The 20,316-nt window shown below is 39.4% G+C and overlaps 2 protein-coding genes across 3 annotated transcripts in view; both read right to left on the bottom strand.

Annotated features, from left to right (window-relative positions):
- Nucleotides 1-20,316, bottom strand: part of LOC148977107 (uncharacterized) — a 118,732-nt gene that overhangs the window by 62,712 nt on the left and 35,704 nt on the right. Inside the window, exons 2-4 of one of the 2 annotated variants that reach the window (XM_089116732.1) lie at nucleotides 10,706-10,822; nucleotides 3,469-3,521; nucleotides 3,134-3,298 (exon numbers count right to left, since the gene is read on the bottom strand). The gene's annotated coding sequence lies outside the window, so the exon portion shown is untranslated. The remainder of the gene's footprint in view (nucleotides 1-3,133; nucleotides 3,299-3,468; nucleotides 3,522-10,705; nucleotides 10,823-20,316) is intronic. The other variant, XR_016145464.1, reaches the window with a different exon arrangement.
- Nucleotides 16,416-19,292, bottom strand: irf2bp2a (interferon regulatory factor 2 binding protein 2a). Its single transcript, XM_039649081.2, has 2 exons — nucleotides 18,245-19,292; nucleotides 16,416-17,574 (listed from the first exon to the last, which is right to left on the bottom strand). Exons 1-2 carry the CDS (start codon nucleotides 19,029-19,031, stop codon nucleotides 16,856-16,858), a joined length of 1,506 nt encoding a protein of 501 aa, XP_039505015.2. The 5' UTR covers nucleotides 19,032-19,292; the 3' UTR covers nucleotides 16,416-16,855.

Here is a 20,316-nt window from a genome sequence, read left to right as displayed (position 1 = left end):
TTTGTCAGCGGTTAAAGTTAAAGTGCATTATTAGACAAAATGTCCAAGTTGCATGTCTATAAATAAATGAAAAGTCTGTAAACGTGGTCATCTGACTGAAATAACAGCTCAGGGAGACATCGATCAGCTCACGACGGCTCAGAGTATTTTTACAAATCCAATAAACGCAGGCGAGAAATGCACACAGCGTGCCAGACTATGAATAACCTTCAGCAGAGACAATCTCATGAACCCTGTTGACATTAGTTAACCTGAACTAATAATGAACTAGTTAATATTCATTTCAACATTGACTTATATTTTATTAAAATCTCAATGAACAAACATGAACAATGACGAGCTGTATTGTATCAACTAACATTACAGTAACATGGATTGCACATGCTTAGTTAATGTTAGTTAGTTAATATGGTAACAAATGAACTTATTTTAAAGTGTTACCAATATTTTTTAATTAAATTAAAACCTATTAAATCTACTTCAAGCATTCCGATCTAAAGATTTTCATTACAAACAATTTTTATTTTTTTATTTTTTTTGGGGGGAGGGGTCAAGTGGGTAAATGGGGGATAAAAATGCGGCCATAATTACCCAGCATGCCCTGACATCAGCGCTGGAGGGTGTGTAAATGTGGCGTCTGATAGAGTGGTGTCGGCTCTTGTAATGCGTGTCATGCACACTGGGACAGGGAGCAGAGTTTTCCATGAAAGCAGCTGCACACACTGGGATTCTCTCACTCCTCTTCTCCTCTTCCACTGCATTGCTGGCAGTGAGCCGAGGCTTACTAGAGCAAAACTCACCCAGACCCGATGACACCAGCCATCTCTCAACACACACACCCTCCTGACCCAACACGCCTGATCCCCGAGCGCTCGGCCTAGATCACGTTACTCAGAGAGAGAGAGGATTCAATCACATTCTACTCATCATTCCAAACCTGAGTGCAGTTGTTCTGTCCAACACGGAAATTCTAAATTTCAAAATTGGAAACATTTGAATTTAAAATTCGAATTTCAAAATTCAAACTCCAAACGTGAAAAAGGTTCCAAAGTTCTCCTCTATATCAGTGTCAGTGTTTCTGAACTCCTGAAACGCCTCCATTGTAGTCTTGAGTTTCTTCCGGGAACGAACACGTCACAATATTTCTCCTTTAAATAATTAATGCGCATAATAAAGGGGCGGGGCCTGGTTGTGTTAGTTAGTAGTGTGTTGAAACCATAGACTTTAAAACAATATGGACATATTGTCCGTGGCGTCACAGCTTTTTTGAAGCTCAAAGTGGGCGGAGCCAGTCGTCGCCATCTGCGTCACTCCCGGATAAACGAAAATGGCGACATAACGCGAACAGACAGCAGACAAACGGATAGTGACATCAACGGCAATCAGAGCTGTCACTCAAGTGGCGACGCCCTTAATTATGCTGAACTTGAAGGTTCAATCTAATTCAAACTAAAAAAAAATAGTCATGAAGGGCAAAATTAGCTATATAGACCAAAACCACTTCATGCACCAGGCTGTAAACATGTGTTTTTCTGCTGTAAAGTTGGACATTTTAACATGCGGGTCTATGGGATTGACTCAGCGGGTCTCTAGAGGCCAGTCGATGAACTGCAGTTAAAGTGACTGAAAGTGTTGAAACTGGCGGTTATGGTGAGAGCGGGATATTTCCCAAACACACTGGAAGCTCTCGACCAATCACAAAACACTGATCCAACTGACCAATCAGAGCACAGTGTGCTTTCAGAAGGCGGGGCCTTTATAGAGACAGGAAGTGAACAGAGCGTTACTGACAGACTGGGAAGAGAGGAGCCGCAACAATGGAGAATATGAGGAAAATAATCAACATTCAAGCAGGAAAACCTGTTCTAGTGTTCAGTAATATTATCGATTCGACTACACCGACTCACTGTTATTAAGCTGAACTGACTTGAGCTGAATAATGACACTATTGTATTTTTACAGCAGAATTTGAATCCGTCTCATATTTGATGAAGTTTGCATCATGTTATTTTCCTACTAACAGCAAACAGGTTTAGAATGAATTATGGGTAAAACATGAAACACTTATGAGCGTTCTAGGTTTTCTCATTTCAAAGTTGCGAAACTCTGAGGAAGTGACTCAACCAATTATGCACTTTCGTCCCAGTGAAACCACTGACGAGTCGCATTTCTGCTCTCTGAACCCGTAACACCTGCGAGGCTAAAGCTATTTCGGGTTCTCCTCACGCCTCGTGGTTGTGTAATGCTCCTGAGGCTTCTTTTGAGAGCACACCTGTTAGTGGCATGTGATGACAGAGCTCGACGAGGGCCTATTTCTGCTCTGAAACCCGAGACAGGGAGGGGAAACATCCAGCCGAACCCCGGAGACCCTGAAGGGTGGAACCGCAGATGTAACCTCTTTGATATCTTACTCAGTTGATCCTTGTGGGTTACATAATACAATCCTGGCAAGAAGAGTCTTTTTTGTTCTACATTTCATTCTTTTTTTGCCTTTTGATCCATTTTTAAAGCATAACTGCCACTGATAGTGTGATTTGAGTAACACACCTGTTGTGCTGTTATAAATAAATCAAAATAAAACCTCTAAAATTATATCTATTAAAATGATTTATGTCATATGGATATATTTAATTGTAATAAAATAAAAAAGCACATATTTGTAGCAAATAAAATATATGCATGTGTGTGTGTATGTATAATATATATATATATATATATATATATAATTAATAAAAAAATAGTTTTAATAATTTTACTTTAACCATTTTGGAAAAATTCAAAATCTTTTTTGATTGGATTTATTTATTACACATATTAAATATATCCAATTATCCATGACAAAAATAACTTTAATTTATATATATATATATATATATTATACATTTAGTCAGTTGATCCTAGTGAGTTACATAATACAATTCTGGTATGAAGAGTCTTTTTTGTTCTACGTTTCATTATTTTTTTGCCTTTTGATCCATTTTTTAAAGCATAACTAATTTGAGGAACACACTTGTTAAGGAGAGTCGTGCTGTTTTTAGGCATTTAAACTGACACTGTGAGTCGGACTGAAATAGTTGTCCGGAGGGCTGAATAAAAGTCAGTGTTATATATAATCTCTCCTGTATATTCTTACCTTGTCTTAGGTTGCAGTGTGTCCCGGAGCTGACGGACAGGAATAGCTCGTGTCAAATCCCAGGCTCCTTCACTGCAGTGTTATCCCACATCAACAACGGCTCGCCTGCAAACGGCCCGCGGATATTTTAAGCCACTTTCGAAGTGTTATCTCGTCAAATCTGCCCTAAATTGAGAAGACAGAATTTGTGACATCAAGTTCTGGTCGAACAGAAGAGCGAGTGTGAGATCTCAAGCACTCATGAGCAGAATCAAAGAGGATATTTGCATTATCAGATGTTTTCATTTCTGTTTTTCGCTGATAGAAAAAGTATATTCATATAATAACGTACTTACATTCCCAAGATCTGCACTCACGTGTTCCAGCAGCACTGGATATCATGTTCAGCCTTTAACCACTTAACTGTCACCGTCCCACAGGTGGGACGTTTGCCACTATATTTTTAAAACAATAATATCTTAGTAAATACCTTAAATAATATTGACAAACTATATATCATTTGAAAGCTTACAATCTCTAGTTTCCATATTTGGTGACTGATTTTCAAAATATATTACAGAGGAGCCATAATTTATCAATATAAAACAAGAATATTTTCATACTCATAAGGCGTGTTCAGACCTTTATTTTAAAATAGCAGTAAACATGAAAAATCATGAAAAAATGGTAGATACCTCAGTTTGTTTTCATGCCAAAAGTTCAAAAGATAGAATCCATTCAATTATTTTGGAAAAAAAAGGTCTGAAAAGTTTGAAATATCAAGAAAAAAATAATAAATTCACCATTTGTGACGTGGCAGCTAGCTATGACTTACATGCGTGTTCTTTGTATTTGTTTCTTAGAGGTTCAATTCATATCAAAATCTGCCAAACTTCCCATGCTACTTCTGAATAGGATCTCTACTTCAGAAATTGTATGAAAATTGTGAAAATAATGGTTCATATCACTCAAAACACGAATGGAAATGCAGGCGCCCTTATATGGGCAGTAATGGAGTCTGATTGTGCCCTAGTGAAAAAGTTTGGTACTGCGCTCAAACAAAATCTTACTGAAAGCTCATTTTTTGAGATATCAACCTAAAATTTGAAACACAACTTGTTCAGATTTTTGGCTTTGATCTTTCTGCCATTTTAGAGTAGCCCAGGTTTTGAAAATATATATTTTATGTAAAATATGAATAATTAATATTTTTACATTGTACATTTCCATAAACTCAAACTTCTATAACTTTTTTTCTGTTTCACTTTCTTAATTTTTTTCACTTCTACAAAAATCTGCCAAATGTCTTCTTTAAAACAAGACCAATCATATGTCTATATTCCAAAGCATTCTTGAATTACAACCATTTAAGTTCGAAATGTGCATTTTCATGTCAATTCAAAAAAGGGGGGGTGACAGTTAACAGGTTAAAATAAAAACAAAAGAAAATAAATAAATAAATAAATAAAAAAATCTAAAGTCTGTGTATTCTTTTCCAAAGTATTTAAAGTAAAATAGGCTAAAATACAAGATAAAAAGTTAAATTAAATTAGCCAATTAAAATAATTTTTATTTTTACAATGAAAAAAACATATCCGTAACAAAACAATATATATATATATATATATATACATAAATGCAAAATTATATTTATATTCATATATAAACATTAATAAACAAATACAAATCATATTTAAAATAATAATATTTGTAAATGCATTTGCTTTATACATGATACTTTTTATATTTTTAATTTTGTAACAATACAAAATAATAATAAATACACTTAGTATAAACTGTATATAATATATAATGCAAATATAAATATTTATATCTTAATATATAAACATTAATAAAAGATAACAATTATATAAAAAATATATAGAGAGTGTATTTACTTTATACTTAATACATACTTTAAATATCTATATTTGTATTAACATATACACAAATAGATAAATATATACAATTTAAATTATTATTATTACATAGCTATTTATATCTACCAAAAATAAGAAAAATACAAATGAAAAAAATATATAATAATAAATCATGGCTGATAAAAAACACTTTTTCACTTGGAAACTGTCTCCATTCACCCTCCACTGGACTGGTGTTGCAAAAAGCTAACTTGAACTATTTCTCCCTCTCCCAGTTTTAGTGAAAATCCTCATCTGCACTCTTTTATCCAAAGTGTGTGTGTGTGTGTGTGTGTAAGTTGAGCTCTGATCAAGCACTGATGCTGATAACAGCTGTTCTGGACGGGACGGGACGGGTCGGGTCTGTTTCTTCAGCGCTCCGGCTGAGTTTTGGCAGCACTTTGAGTTTTAAAATGGAAACAGTGGAAGCGCTTTTGATGTCCACAAAAAGAAGTGTGGCGTGTATGGATGGGCTGCGAGACTGAGCTCTCATTTCTATTTTTAAAGGCCTTGTGTTCTAATGTGGTTATAGATGGACTGACTAACAGAAATAGAAAACACAAATGACAACAGTTAAAAGATAAATGTTTGTAAAACAGAGCATTCGAGTAAAAGCACAAGTATAAACAGATTTTCACTGTTTTGGACTATATAACTAAAGAACTACAATCCCATGAAGCATTGCAAACAGCATAATCGAATTAAAAACAATAAAAATGTTATGTATATAAAAACAGTGTATTTTAAGACTTTATTGGTGCTGTCATGTTTTGCCTCTCTGATTGGTGAATTCTCCGTGAAGCATCATGGGTAATGTAGTTTTCACCAGGAAAATTCCGTTGTCATTTGAAATGATTTGAAATCTTGTTGAAATAATGTGGGCTGACGTCTTCAACAAAAAACAAATGCCAAAAACAAAATACAAAAAGTACATTAGTAAATAAAAACAACTGTAAAGTTGTAAATAAACATAAAAAAAATAAAGATTAACAATTTTTTTATCAAGGAAATGTTATTTTAAAATATCTGTTTAGTTCAGTGTGTTACTTCCCATTTCTTTGGAATTATTTATGAGTGATTTCTTTCCAATACAGGTAAAAAAAATGAGAATATGGTGCAAAAGTTCATTTATTTCAGTAATTCAACTTAAAAGGTGAAACTAATATATTATACATGCAAAGTGAGATATTTCAAGTCTTTATTTATTATAATTTTGATGATTATGGCTTACAGCTTATGAAAACCCCAAATTAAAAGGTAGCTATAATAATCAAAATTGTTAATATATTAGTTTCACTTTTAAGTTGAAATAAATGAACTTTTGCACCATATTTTAATTTTTCGGGTTTCACCTGTAGGCCATTTTGTTATTGAATCAAATAAAAACTTTATAAAAGTGTTTAAGAAGTAGTCTCTATTCTAGCAGTCTCTGAGAGTGTGTTGAGGACGAGAGAAGGAAAACCCCGGCTCCTTTCATCTGCACTCTTCTTTAATGTTCTGCAGAATGACTGATTTGGGCTTCAGCCCTCATGTGGCAGAGCGGCTAAACACCCGGGAAGAACCAACCCTGCTCAATATCCCCGTTCAAGCCTGCCATCAAAGCGGGACTTGGTGCATATGCCCGTATCTCAGCCCACACAACCTAATTGGCGGGAGGAAAAGACTCGCCTCGCGCTCGTCGTCGTGCAGAAGTGGGCCGGACTCTTTAGGGATGTAAAGAGACCGATTCCAAGGTGTCCTCGATTCGGGATTGACCTTGTTTTCCCCTTGCAGTCCTAAATTAACCAATGCATCATCTATACTGGGATTTGTTGGATGTGGACCAGATTTTATTTTTGGCGCAGTTGTTGGATTCATCACACTGTCACATTTATGTCCGCTGACTGATGCTCGACGTGTGCAATAGTGGCGCTCTCTTTTATATAAAAATAACTTTATAATGGCCTAGATTGGACAGAATAGGTGGCCTAGAATTAGCTAAATGGATGGCAACAGTGTAAGTAGGTGAACGAGCGCAGACAGAAAGACAAATGCGTCTCTATGGCACGCATTGTGTTTTATCGTGCATATTTATACGCGAAAATTAGTTTTTACGTGCATATGAGACGCAGTTTTCGCGTGCATGTGATACGCAGTTTTTGTGTGCATTTGATACGCAGTTTTCTCGTGCATTTGAGACGCAGTTTTCGTGTGCATTTGATTCGCAGTTTTCGCATGCATATGAGACGCAGTTTTCACGTGCATATGAGACGCAGTTTTCACGTGCATATGAGACGCAGTTTTCACGTGCATATAAGACGCAGTTTTCACGTGCATATGAGACGCAGTTTTCGCATGCATGTGAGATGCAGTTTGCATGTGATGCAGTTTTCGCGTGCATATAAGACGCAGTTTTCGCGTGCATTTGAGACGCAGTTTTCGTGTGCATTTGATACGCAGTTTTCGCATGCATATGAGACGCAGTTTTCACGTGCATATGAGACGCAGTTTTCACGTGCATATGAGACGCAGTTTTCGCGTGCATATGAGACGCAGTTTTCACGTGCATATGAGACGCAGTTTTCGCGTGCATATGAGACGCAGTTTTCACGTGCATATGAGACGCAGTTTTCGCGTGCATATGAGACGCAGTTTTCGCGTGCATATGAGACGCAGTTTTCGCGTGCATATGAGACGCAGTTTTCGCGTGCATATAAGACGCAGTTTTCGCGTGCATTTGAGACGCAGTTTTCGTGTGCATTTGATACGCAGTTTTCGCATGCATATGAGACGCAGTTTTCACGTGCATATAAGACGCAGTTTTCACGTGCATATGAGACGCAGTTTTCGCGTGCATATAAGACGCAGTTTTCACGTGCATATGAGACGCAGTTTTCGCGTGCATATGAGACGCAGTTTTCGCGTGCATTTGATTCGCAGTTTTCGTGTGCATTTGATTCGCAGTTTTCGTGTGCATTTGATACGCAGTTTTCGCGTGCATATAAGACGCAGTTTTCGCGTGCATGTGAGACAGTTTTCTTGTGCATGTGATGCAGTTTTCGCGTGCATATGAGACGCAGTTTTCGCGTGCATTTGAGACGCAGTTTTCGCGTGCATTTGATACGCAGTTTTCGCGTGCATATGAGACGCAGTTTTCGCGTGCATGTGATACGCAGTTTTCGCATGCATTTGATACGCAGTTTTCGCGTGCATGTGAGACGCAGTTTTCGAGTGCATATGAGACGCAGTTTTCGCGTGCATGTGATACGCAGTTTTCGCATGCATTTGATACGCAGTTTTCGCGTGCATAAGAGACGCAGTTTTCATGTGCATATAAGACGCAGTTTTCGCATGCATGTGAGACGCAGTTTTCTTGTGCATGTGATGCAGTTTTCGCGTGCATTTGAGACGCAGTTTTCGCGTGCATGTGAGACGCAGTTTTCTTGTGCATGTGATGCAGTTTTCGCGTGCATATAAGACGCAGTTTTCGCGTGCATTTGAGACGCAGTTTTCGCGTGCATTTGATACGCAGTTTTCACGTGCATATAAGACGCAGTTTTCGCATGCATGTGAGACGCAGTTTTCTTGTGCATGTGATGCAGTTTTCGCGTGCATTTGAGACGCAGTTTTCGCGTGCATTTGATACGCAGTTTTCGCGTGCATTTGATTCGCAGTTTTCGCGTGCATGTGATACGCAGTTTTCGAGTGCATATGAGACGCAGTTTTCGCGTGCATTTGATACGCAGTTTTCGCGTGCATTTGATACGCAGTTTTCGCGTGCATTTGATTCGCAGTTTTCGCGTGCATGTGATACGCAGTTTTCGCGTGCATGTGATACACTGTTTTCGCGTGCATTTGATTCGCAGTTTTCTTGTGCATTTGATGCGCAGTTTTCGCATGCATTTGATACGCAGTTTTCGCGTGCATATGAGACGCAGTTTTCACGTGCATATGATACGCAGTTTTCGCGTGCATGTGATACGCAGTTTTCGCGTGCATTTGATACGCAGTTTTCGCGTGCATGTGAGATGCAGTTTTCGAGTGCATATGAGACGCAGTTTTCGCGTGCATGTGAGACGCAGTTTTCGAGGGCATATGAGACGCAGTTTTCGCGTGCATGTGATACGCAGTTTTCGCATGCATATAAGACGCAGTTTAAGCATTCATGTGAGACGCAGTTTTCTTGTGCATGTGATGCAGTTTTCGCGTGCATATAAGACGCAGTTTTCGCGTGCATGTAAGACGCAGTTTTCGCGTGCATTTGATACGCAGTTTTCGCGTGCATGTGTTACGCAGTTTTCGAGTGCATATGAGACGCAGTTTTCGCGTGCATGTGATACGCAGTTTTCGCGTGCATTTGATTCGCAGTTTTCGCGTGCATGTGATACGCAGTTTTCGCGTGCATTTGATTCGCAGTTTTCTTGTGCATGTGATGCGCAGTTTTCGCATGCATTTGATACGCAGTTTTCGCGTGCATATGAGACGCAGTTTTCACGTGCATATGATACGCAGTTTTCGCGTGCATGTGATACGCAGTTTTCGCGTGCATTTGATACGCAGTTTTCGCGTGCATGTGAGACGCAGTTTTCGAGTGCATATGAGACGCAGTTTTCGAGTGCATATGAGACGCAGTTTTCGCGTGCGTGTGATACGCAGTTTTCGCATGCATATGAGACGCAGTTTTCGAGTGCATATGAGACGCAGTTTTCGCGTGCATGTGATACGCAGTTTTCGCATGCATATAAGACGCAGTTTTCTCATGCATGTGATACGCAGTTTCCGCGTGCATATGATACGCAGTTTTCGCGTGCATATAAGACGCAGTATTCGCGTGCATATGAGACGCAGTTTTCGCGTGCATGTGATACGCAGTTTTCGCGTGCATGGAAGACGCAATTTTCGCGTGCATGTGATGCACAGTTTTCGCATGCATGTGATACGCAGTTTTCGCGTGCATGGAAGACGCAATTTTCGTGTGCATTTGATGCACAGTTTTCGCATGCATGTGATACGCAGTTTCCGCGTGCATATGAGACGCAGTTTCCGCGTGCATATGATACGCAGTTTTCGCGTGCATATAAGACGCAGTATTCGCGTGCATATGAGACGCAGTTTTCGCGTGCATGGAAGACGCAATTTTCGCGTCCATGTGATACACAGTTTTCGCATGCATGTGATATGCAGTTCATTTGCATGCGCAAAACGCTATATCGGACTTTCTTATCGTGATCATAAACACACTCGCTTTGCAACATCATGACTTGCAACATCGTAAATGTGACTTGCTTTGCAACATCGATTAACTGCACAGTTATTGAACTGAATTGAATTAATATCAAACTGACTTGATCTGAATTAGTCTCATATTTGATGAGGTTTGCATCATTGATTCAATTAGTTTTCTGTTATCACGGCTTTGAAACAATCTGTAGGCTGTTGTATAAAGCCGACTCGACAAGAAATAGCTGACTTGTGTTGTAAAATAAGGCAGATATGATAATTTGCAAAAACGTTTGTCTTAGAATTGCATGGAGCAATTTAATGCAGGCTGAAATGTGCAATGCTTTCTTTTGTGCGCTGAACATAAACACTGAACACGCGATAAATATGCAACGGAAACACACACTTGCACCGCCCTGGATAAGAATTCACATCTGCGTTTGTCGAGTTTTGCAGTAATTCTTGTAATTATTACCTGAGCGGCGTAAACAGGAATGAGATCAGATGCGTCTGATGTTCGGCTTCACAAGACTTTGGGGGATTTTCCAGGATCTAAAGTTCAGCGAGTCAGACGCTTCCTGCCGTCTATCATCTGAAAACAAAGATTACCACGATTTAAAGGTTAATGACAAGCAAAATGTACATCAAAATAATAGTGCATGCAAAAAGTGAAAATATGTCATACTCACTCATGTTGATTCAAACCATTTTTGTGGGAAAACAAATATTATTGTTCCTTCTTCTGAGGAACACTAATGTTTTCAAAAATATTTTAACAAAGGTCTATTCCTCACAGAAAGCTTCAAATGAGACATATCGACTACGGTTAGTTTTATGCATACTTTGAGCTTAAAAGTGACTATGGTTTGTGCAATGATTAATCGTGATTAATCGCATCCAAAAAAGTTTGTTTAGCCTACATAATATGTGTGTACTGTGTATAATTATTTTGTGTATATAAATACACACACATGCATGTATATATTTAAAGAAAAATGTGTTATTTATATATAATATATATATATATATATATATATAAGCAATAAGGTACGAGAGGCTGTGCTGTATGGTGAATAAGAAACGGCTGAAGGGCGTTGTTAGGCTCGACGGGAAGCGGAGTAACCCCTTCAGCCGTTACTTATTCACGATACAGCACTTGCCTCGAGTACCTTGTTGCTTTTATAAAACGGTTACCACACAATACAAATATTAAAATAAAAATAAATATGTATTAGTGCAACTTTCATTAAGTAAAGTCACTAAAAGCCTTCCTTCCTCTAGAAAAAATAGTCCCTAACCGTGAACAGCAACAACGCTCCAATGTGTAATATTTGAAAGCTCAAATAAACACAACATAGGAACCGCAGTGTTGCGCAGCGATACTTAAAACCGTTGGGTGAAGCGGTCCGTGTTTTATCATGAATAATGCACAGCTATTGACCAATCAGAATCGAGATTCTTCTTTCAAAACATTCTTCAAAACATTTTTTGTGTTGCACTGAAAAAAAAAAAAAAAAAAAAATCACATAGGTTTGGACTTTGGAAGGAATAAGTGATCATAAGTGAACTATTCCTCTGTTGGTGTTTTTAGTCATGCAAAATCTGCACAGTAACCCAAAACATTTTAAAGAACAAGAAATTGTCTGCAGCCGGTCCTTACCATTGCTTGAGATAAGAAATATTAATTTTAGAAATATTTAATTTTACTCTTTTAGGAAATTCCACTCTTACCCATTAAATTATATTTTTGGGGTAATAAAAAATATATAATTTAATGGGTAAATTTAATTATTAAATTATTATAACTACAAATTTATTTAAATTAAATGAAAAAAATACATATAACTTAATCATGTGTGTGATCATACATGTTTCCTGAAGGATCATGTGTCACTGAAGACTGGAGTAATGATGCTGAATATTCAGCTTTAATCACAGGAATAAATGACATTTTACAATATATTCGCATAGAAAACAGTTATTTTAATTCACAATATTACTGTTTTTACTGTATTTTTGATCATATAAATGCAGCCTTGATAGATTTTCTAGGAGATTTCTGTCAAAAAAAGTACAGACATCATATATATATATGATTATTTTATTATATTATTTAAATCATTATATACCGTCCAAAAAGTGTACGTTTTTGACTTATGCATAAGTAAAGTACTGGATGCTGATTGGTCAATATAGAGTTCCAGGCATGAATTACATGATATTATAATTGATTCTAGTGAAATAATGGGACTTAATTTGCTTGATTAAATACTATCGTAATAAAAAATGCGCCTTTAATATTAAGCATTATTGTATAAAAGCACAACAGGTTGTGACAGCTTTGACTAAATTCACAATTAGCATGGATTTTTCTAAATTAATAATTAAAGATATATTACATTACCTAGGCCAATCTCATTGGTTTGCAATTGCATTATAAAACAATTTCGAAACACACAAATCATATCTGCATGCCAACATTACTCATCAGCGCATACGTTACTTCAATTCAATAAAGAATGTCTTGATTTAAGCAGGAAGTGAAGGTGTTGCACAACACAACAGACAGATGCATGCTGGGAGTGTCTTACGGGCAGGAGGCCGAAGAGCAGGGCGTTCACTTTTCTGCTGAGTTGCGAAATGTAAATTGGTTTGTAAAATACGTTGTGCAGGGTGACACAAAAAAACATCGGCTGTTCAGGAAAACAACATTCCTGCATGAAGTGTGAAGATGTTCGTGACGATTATAACACAATAATAGTCAGTTGACTATTTTTAAGCTGTTCTGACAAAAATACCCACATACTGTCATCATCTGTTATCGGTCAACAATCAGATCTGTGCGTTAACCAGTTACATCAGGTCAGTCACGGTTAACCTTTCCACTGCTTTGAGTTGGTCTAAAATATCAATGATTTATTGCATCTTAGAGGCTTTCTGAGCAGATAACACCACAGTATCCGCGTCCAAAGGCCAAGTTTGGTTTAATAGTAGACGTAAGTGTGCTTTCCTCGTTACCGGACACTGATTAACCCTTATCTGCCCAATGAATGACCATAGGACGCTCGAAGCGCCGCCAAACAGGTTTATTTCGTAGCTACACTGTAAAAAAAATTTGATTTTTAGGTTAAAAAAAAAAAAAACTGTACTACGGTGGATATACGGTGAATAACTGTGATAGATCTTACACTACATTTAATGAATTTTTACAGTAAAATACCGTTTTATAAATTTAATAAATAATTTTTTTTTGGAAGTGGAAAAAGAACAAGAATTTTTTTTTTTTTAATTCCCTGCGTGACGCTTCACATTTGATGTGTTTTTGTAGAAATAACCGTTTTTTTCTAATCAGTTATGTACATTAGGGTTGTATGTTACATTTAATGTTGTTAAATGAATGTTTAATGCATTTATTAAGTTTTCAGTGTTACCATGATGGTGTTTAGTGTGTGTGAATGACACTGTGCCGCTTATAGTAAAATAAACTTAATTATGGATATCCTGCTTCTGATGAGCTTTGATTCATCATGTGACTATAGTGTATTACAATAGTACTTCAACAGATCGGGATGTTCATATTATATCAGTTAATGAAATAAAAATGTTTACTGTAAATGTAAATTAAGTCTGTAAAACCTAAAATGTTGCTACTGTATATTTTACGGCAACCGCAGCTTTCCGCTTTCATACGGATTTCTTTTTACAGCGAGGAAATCTGTGGCTTAGCATTTTGGGTCCCGGATAAAAATACCGCAATCCCAGAGCGTGTGTTTGTGTGGCTTTCTTTATTCTGTCAAGAGGCAGTAAAAGCTCGGAGGATTGATGTTCAACCGTATTGGAAATGCCTCAGAGCACCAAGATACCTTGTGTTTACTAGACGACTGTGAAACCAAGCAACGCGCTCCTGGGTTTCACGCAGGAATCATAAACACGCTCATAAAAGCCACTGCAAAAACAACAGCAGATATTCATTCATGCAAAACAAGTTTTTAAAAGAAAATGCATTATTATGTGCTTGCGCAAAACTCGGCCACCATTATGCTTTTTGCACAATGTTTTGTTGCTTTGGAGTTACTAGGGCGTTCGCCAACATTTAAAGCATCAGGGGTTTGTTCAAAGCTGTTGTAAAAGCAATGCTTGCCTAAGCAAACACCAATAACAGCTGGCATGATTTGCTTGTTTTGTTTGAGAAAAAAAAAAAGTTAAAAATGTTTATTTTTTAACAAAATATCTTTTTGGAAGCAACTCAAAAACTCAAAGTACGAGTTGGGATTTTTTTAACACAGTAGAGACGCTAATTGGATTAAAAGTTGATTAGATTTATGCATGCACTTTAGCCCTGCTTACTTACACAAAGAACAGCAATAATAATGAAGCAACATCAGCGGATGGAAACTCAAAGCACGGGCTGATTTTGGGAGGCCAGAGGGCAAAGGTCACGTCAACACGCGCTGATCAAAGGCATAACCAGCTGTTTATCTTTCAACCTCGCAAGCCGTGGAAAATATTCCCGTTGGCCAGACCGCAGCGGAGTTATTTTGAGACTTTCTCGATGCCTCTTTCTCATCTTCCTACTTGCGTGATCTTCCCTTTGCCGGGTCAATTACAACATCCATCTGCGGTGGAGACTGCATGGCTTCATCTACGCATTCTTAATAATCCTGCACTAAATAATGAGCGGTTTGTTATTGGAGTGTGCATTTCCAGTAACGGCCCCTGCTAAAACCACTAATGGTGTCGATGCATCTCTGAATGAACCTTGAGGTCTTGTTCGGGTCGAGAGGAATATGCAGTATCCAGTCACACTCCTTGTGTTTTATTTTGCAACCCTTTTATGCAATGAAGGCTCAGATCAAATGCATGATTATTATAACCATGCTAATTCAACATGCATGACACAAGAGTGAACTGAGCACAGTGACTCGGCTATTCCAGAGACCACGTGTTTGTTTGACAAGTTACCGCATTCATCGCATTTCATTTTAGGCTCTGCGCGTGTTGGGAGAGATTTATGTTCATGCACTCCAACTATTTGCATTGATGCATTTAAAATCGCATTGGTAGATATTTCTAACAAGCTAATCCAAACACAAATCAACACGTATCGATATATTATAAGCCATCGCGCTTGTTGCATTTCTTTCGAGGCTCTGCATGTGTAAGGAGATTGATATTCATGCACACCAAGCCACTTCACTGCAATGCAATGCTCCTGTTATGTAACTGCTTGTATTGATTGTACTGCTGTAAATGAATGCATTAGTTGATATTTTGACATGCTAATTCAAGAAAAGCTATCATGCCATGTTGAAATCCTATAGTCAAGATAACAAGCGAGAGTAGACTAGGGAGTGACTCGGGAATACCAGAATTGAGCACGTGGTTTTACAAGCTGCCGCATTCATCGCATTTCTTGAGGCTCTGTGCATGTGTGAGGAGAGATTTATATTCATGTACGTCAATCACTGCTATTGTTGCGCAACTGTTTGCATTGATATTTTATATGTAAATAATTGCATTGATTGATTTAAAAAGAAAACACCCTAACATGCATGCTACGTTAAAATGCCACAGTCAAGCTAACAAACAACAGTAACCTAGAGACGGTGACTCGGGAATTCCAGCTGAGCATGTGACCGCATGCTGTTGTCCACGCAGCCATATTCATTGCACGTGTTGGGAGAGATTTATACTCATGCCATTGTTGCACTGCTCTTGTTATGCAACTCTTTAGATTGATATTGCGCAGCAAATAAGATTTAAGTGGAAAAGTCAATTGAGGAACTGATGTGACGTACACATATTTTGGGGTTGTTCAGTATTAGTCACACACACCGTCATTTTCATCCAACTTCACCCATGTCTGATGAGGCAATATCCTGCGACACACAAAGCACAAAGCCCTCCTACCAAACGTACCCAAACACGACCCATATAACTTGTTACGGTAATGATTTACACGTCGGTGGTGCCCATATTACACGTATTACATATTAACTAGGCAGCTGCATTCTGATTTTTAGTACTTGGCTTACTAAACGCACTGGAACGTAAAGTGCGACCTGGTCAAAATGAATAATTGAGCAACGCATCCGAGAGGACGTCTGCCCTTCATAACGTTACCCTCGTCGAATCAGAGAGCTCAAACGCTCAGATCCTCAGAAGAAGCAAGCAGAGACTCTCCGTTAATACAAGATCAGAAAATGTATTTGGCAATTTTAAACAAGTGCATACAAGTACAGCTAGAAGCGTTTTCCAATGTTTGCCAAGTGCTCGTAGAGTTGCATTAGTCACATTCTACGTTTAACAGGAACTGCCACCATACCTAAAAGTACATCAAGAAATCGTTAAACATCGACAAAGAAGAACGTAGTCCGTTATAATAATGAGTACATACCTTTTATCTTCAAAAAATATAGAAACACAATGTATTCAAAAAATCAAAAAATGTACAGCAATGTTTACGAAGTATGCATGTCCCTTATGTCCATTATGTACAAGTCCATTAGTTTCTGTCTGGATGTATGCATGTGGTATTCATATTTATATATTTATATAGACCAATATTTTTGAATATTTTCAAAAAAGGAAGGAAAAACAAACGGGGGGGGAAAAAAAAAGGAAATTAAGGGTCCCTCTCCTTTTTTACTTTGACGTCTCCAGCGAGAATGGTGGCTATTTCACCTTGCATGAAAGCCCAGGGTACGTTGGATCCCACCAGAGGGCATTTCTCTCCGCTCGGACAGTACACTTCTCCGGTGGCGCCCTGCTGTTTGATGCTTTCCCGGGAACACGGGAAGCAGAACTTGTGTGACGGCACCGAAGGGCACTGCACAAAGTGTGTGTCCTCCAGCCTCTCGTGGCAAAGCGTGCAGCACAGCGGGATGCTATTGGGAACCGACGAGTCCGGGATGCTCTGAGGATGGCCCGGATCCATTCCCGGCACGTGAGGCGTTCCCGAACCCTGCGCCAGCCGCCGTTGGTTGGGCGAGAGTGGGCTACTGCTGTTTCTGCGCGTCGTCGAGTGGACTTGGTTGGCGTCTTTAGGCGAGCTGTTTCCGCCGGCGTTGTCTGCCGCCATTATGAGCGCCGCCATCGGAGAATGTCCGTTCTGAGAGGCGGCGGAGGCGGCCGAAGCGGGCTCTGGCGGGGTCGTGCGGGGGTGTGGGGATATCGTGGACGGCGGGGAGGCGAAGCTAGGCGTCTGCACCGGCGGCATCTTCAGTCCACCGTCCGCCGGCGCCGGGAGCCACTGTCCTTCTCCGTTAATCTTCCCGCCGCTGCCCTCCCCATCTGGCTCCGGAGAGGCTTTTCTCTTCAGATTCTTGGGATGTTTGCCTCTATCTGCAAAAAAGCATGAGTGTGCATGAATGGGCTGCACTATACTAGCACAAAGCGGCTTTATGCAACGACGCGGTGATGCATTGTAGTGCCAGACATAACAATGAGGCTTGACTGCAAATGCACCACATGCAAATACACGTTGAGCTTTGATCAGCGGAAATTTTCTTGCAGCTGACTCATGCCATAGTGCTCTCATTCAAAGCAGGCCATTTAAGAGACTAAAGTGGCATTCTACTGTATGCATCTAGATATCACACACACACACACACACACACACACACACACAATAGAAAAAAAAATGCTGGGTTGCTTCAACTGTCAAATATGAACAAACCTAACCGTTGGGTTTAAAATTCAAATAAAAAACGAAAACCAACGGTTGACATTCCTAACTGTTGGTTTAATTCAATTTTTAAACCCAACGGTTGAGTATGTCAACCGTTGGTGATTCAATTTTAAACCCAACGGTTAGGTTTGTGACTTTTGACTGTTGAAACAACACAGCATATTGACACACACACATTCTATACAAGATTGAAAATATGGCATTTCTTGAATACATCTAAATATATCAATAGTCAAAATGTATATACTTGTATATGTTTATTACATATTTATACACACATTTCACTCTACAAAAAGACTGAAAATACAGAGAAAAAAGTCCTACCTGATTTGGATGCAGGAGCATTATTGTCGTACATGACTCTCTGCTGCATGTGCTCCTTCTTAAATCTGTTGTCGTACGGGTTGAGCGCCATTAGATTGGTTTTGTTCTTGTTGATCCAGTCGTCCGCCCGGGTCTTGTGGTTGTCGCTGATGTCCGGCGTCATGCTGTCCGGTCGGTGCTGGTGTTTGTCCTTGTCGTGCTCCGTGCTGGAGACCGAGGCTGGGCGTTTATTCCCACCGAGGTCCGCGGGGCTGAGACCCGAGAGTTGTCCGGGTCTCCCGTTAATCGCGTGCGCCATGCTGCCGTTCACCAAAGGCACTAGATTGGGGGGCACGCCGCTAGTCCTCCGCGGGTTTGGACTCTGGCGGTTGAGCTCCGGTGGATCGTCCGGTTTTGAGAATCCGTTCGGCACCGGGATGCCATTGGCGTGCCGTGCAGACTGATATTCGGATCCTAGCCTCGGTGGACGCTCGGAGGAGAGCGGGTAACGGTCTAGGGGTTGCGGCGGACGCGAACCTGGGTCCCCGGGCGTGTGATTCAACGCCTGGATGTCTTTCCCCGACAACTGTTTTCCCGGTCCCGCCGGTCTGCCGTCCTGAAATCCATGAGCTCTTTTGAGCTGCCGAGCGGTTTCAATTACAAACTCGATCCTGTCTGCTCCTTCGTAGTTCACACATCCTCTGCAAACAGGTTCGGTAAAATCCCAGATCATAGCCCACGGCATGCGGGGCAAGTCACATAAATAACACGACTGCCTCCTCGAAGCAGCAACCGCCGCGGACGACATCGCTCTTTCAGGTGGAAAAAACCCTCCGAAAATCGAGCACAATCCTCTTTCAAACGTCTGCGGATGATGATGTGAGGGGGAAAAAAAATAAGCTCCTCTCGCGCTCACACAAAGTAATAATTAAGTTACAAACAGAACTTCATAGTAGCCGTGCGCTTTACTACGACGTGCGCGCGATCTATCTCGCTCACTACTACCGCGGCCAGGCTCGAGCTCAATGTGGAGCAGTGACGTCACCGCCCTGCTCTGACTCTCCACTTCTATTTACTTGATTCTTCGATAGAACAAACCCTCCGGCGCATGCGCGCTGACGGCGCTCTCTCGCGCACTCCCTCCCGCCCTTTCTTTCTTTCTTTCTTTCTTCTCCTTGAATCCTTTTATTAAACTATACTTGAATCGAGGCCAGATCTGCGACGACGACAAGTAGGAAATAAAAAGGCGATATCATCGACGCGTTGAAAACGATTCGAAGTCGAAATTTGTGTTTACACTCGCTGAGGACGATATATGCAAATCAGGCAAATTCTTGTGAGCTGTCTGTCACCGGTTACATTGTTTTTTCCAAGTGTATTTGGTTCCCACGATCAATGGAAATATGAGGGAATTGTGATTTACGGGCACGCGAATGTGGAAACTAAGTCGTGTGTAGCGGATATGCTTTTTTGTTGTTGTTGTTATGCTAGAAACTGCTCTGTAAAATAGACATTAAATCTCGCATGACTGGGAAAAAAAAACAAGGAAAAGGTGTGGTTATTTATTTATTTCTGACTTGTTTATATATTGCCTAAAAGACATGTATTTAAAACAAGCCATTGTTGAGGATTATTTTATTTAATTCATAAATAAACTTAATTAAATGTTATGTTAAATTTAATGATGTTTTAGATTTATAATTATTGACACCAAGTCTCTTATTGTTATTTAAATTACTATTATTACAATGTGAGTTCATAAAGTCAAAATGCATTAAAATAGCAATAAAATATGTCTGGCCTTGATCCCTTACATTCCACTTCTAATCCGTGACACTTTCCTACAGCCTTCAGTTGTGTAATCAAGTCAAAATCGACTCACAATATTTCACCAATCTTAGTCATATTTGTCATGCTCATGAAATGACGGATTTAAACTTTCATTTATACGCACAACAAACTTGACCTCAAATCCCACTTTTTTCCCCCTCTAGTTTTAATGGTTGCACACATTGTGATGGTGTCTGGTCACTGGGTACATAATGTCCACAGTGTGAGAAGAACTAACAAATAGCTTTTGCAGGTCCTTCCCT

The sequence above is a fragment of the Pimephales promelas genome, chromosome 11 (assembly GCF_988280905.1).
Source record: "Pimephales promelas chromosome 11, fPimPro1.hap1.1, whole genome shotgun sequence".
NCBI lineage: Eukaryota > Metazoa > Chordata > Actinopteri > Cypriniformes > Leuciscidae > Pimephales > Pimephales promelas.
The sequence above is the reverse complement of the archived record's forward strand: the minus strand, read 5'-3'. Positions and strand labels throughout refer to the sequence as shown.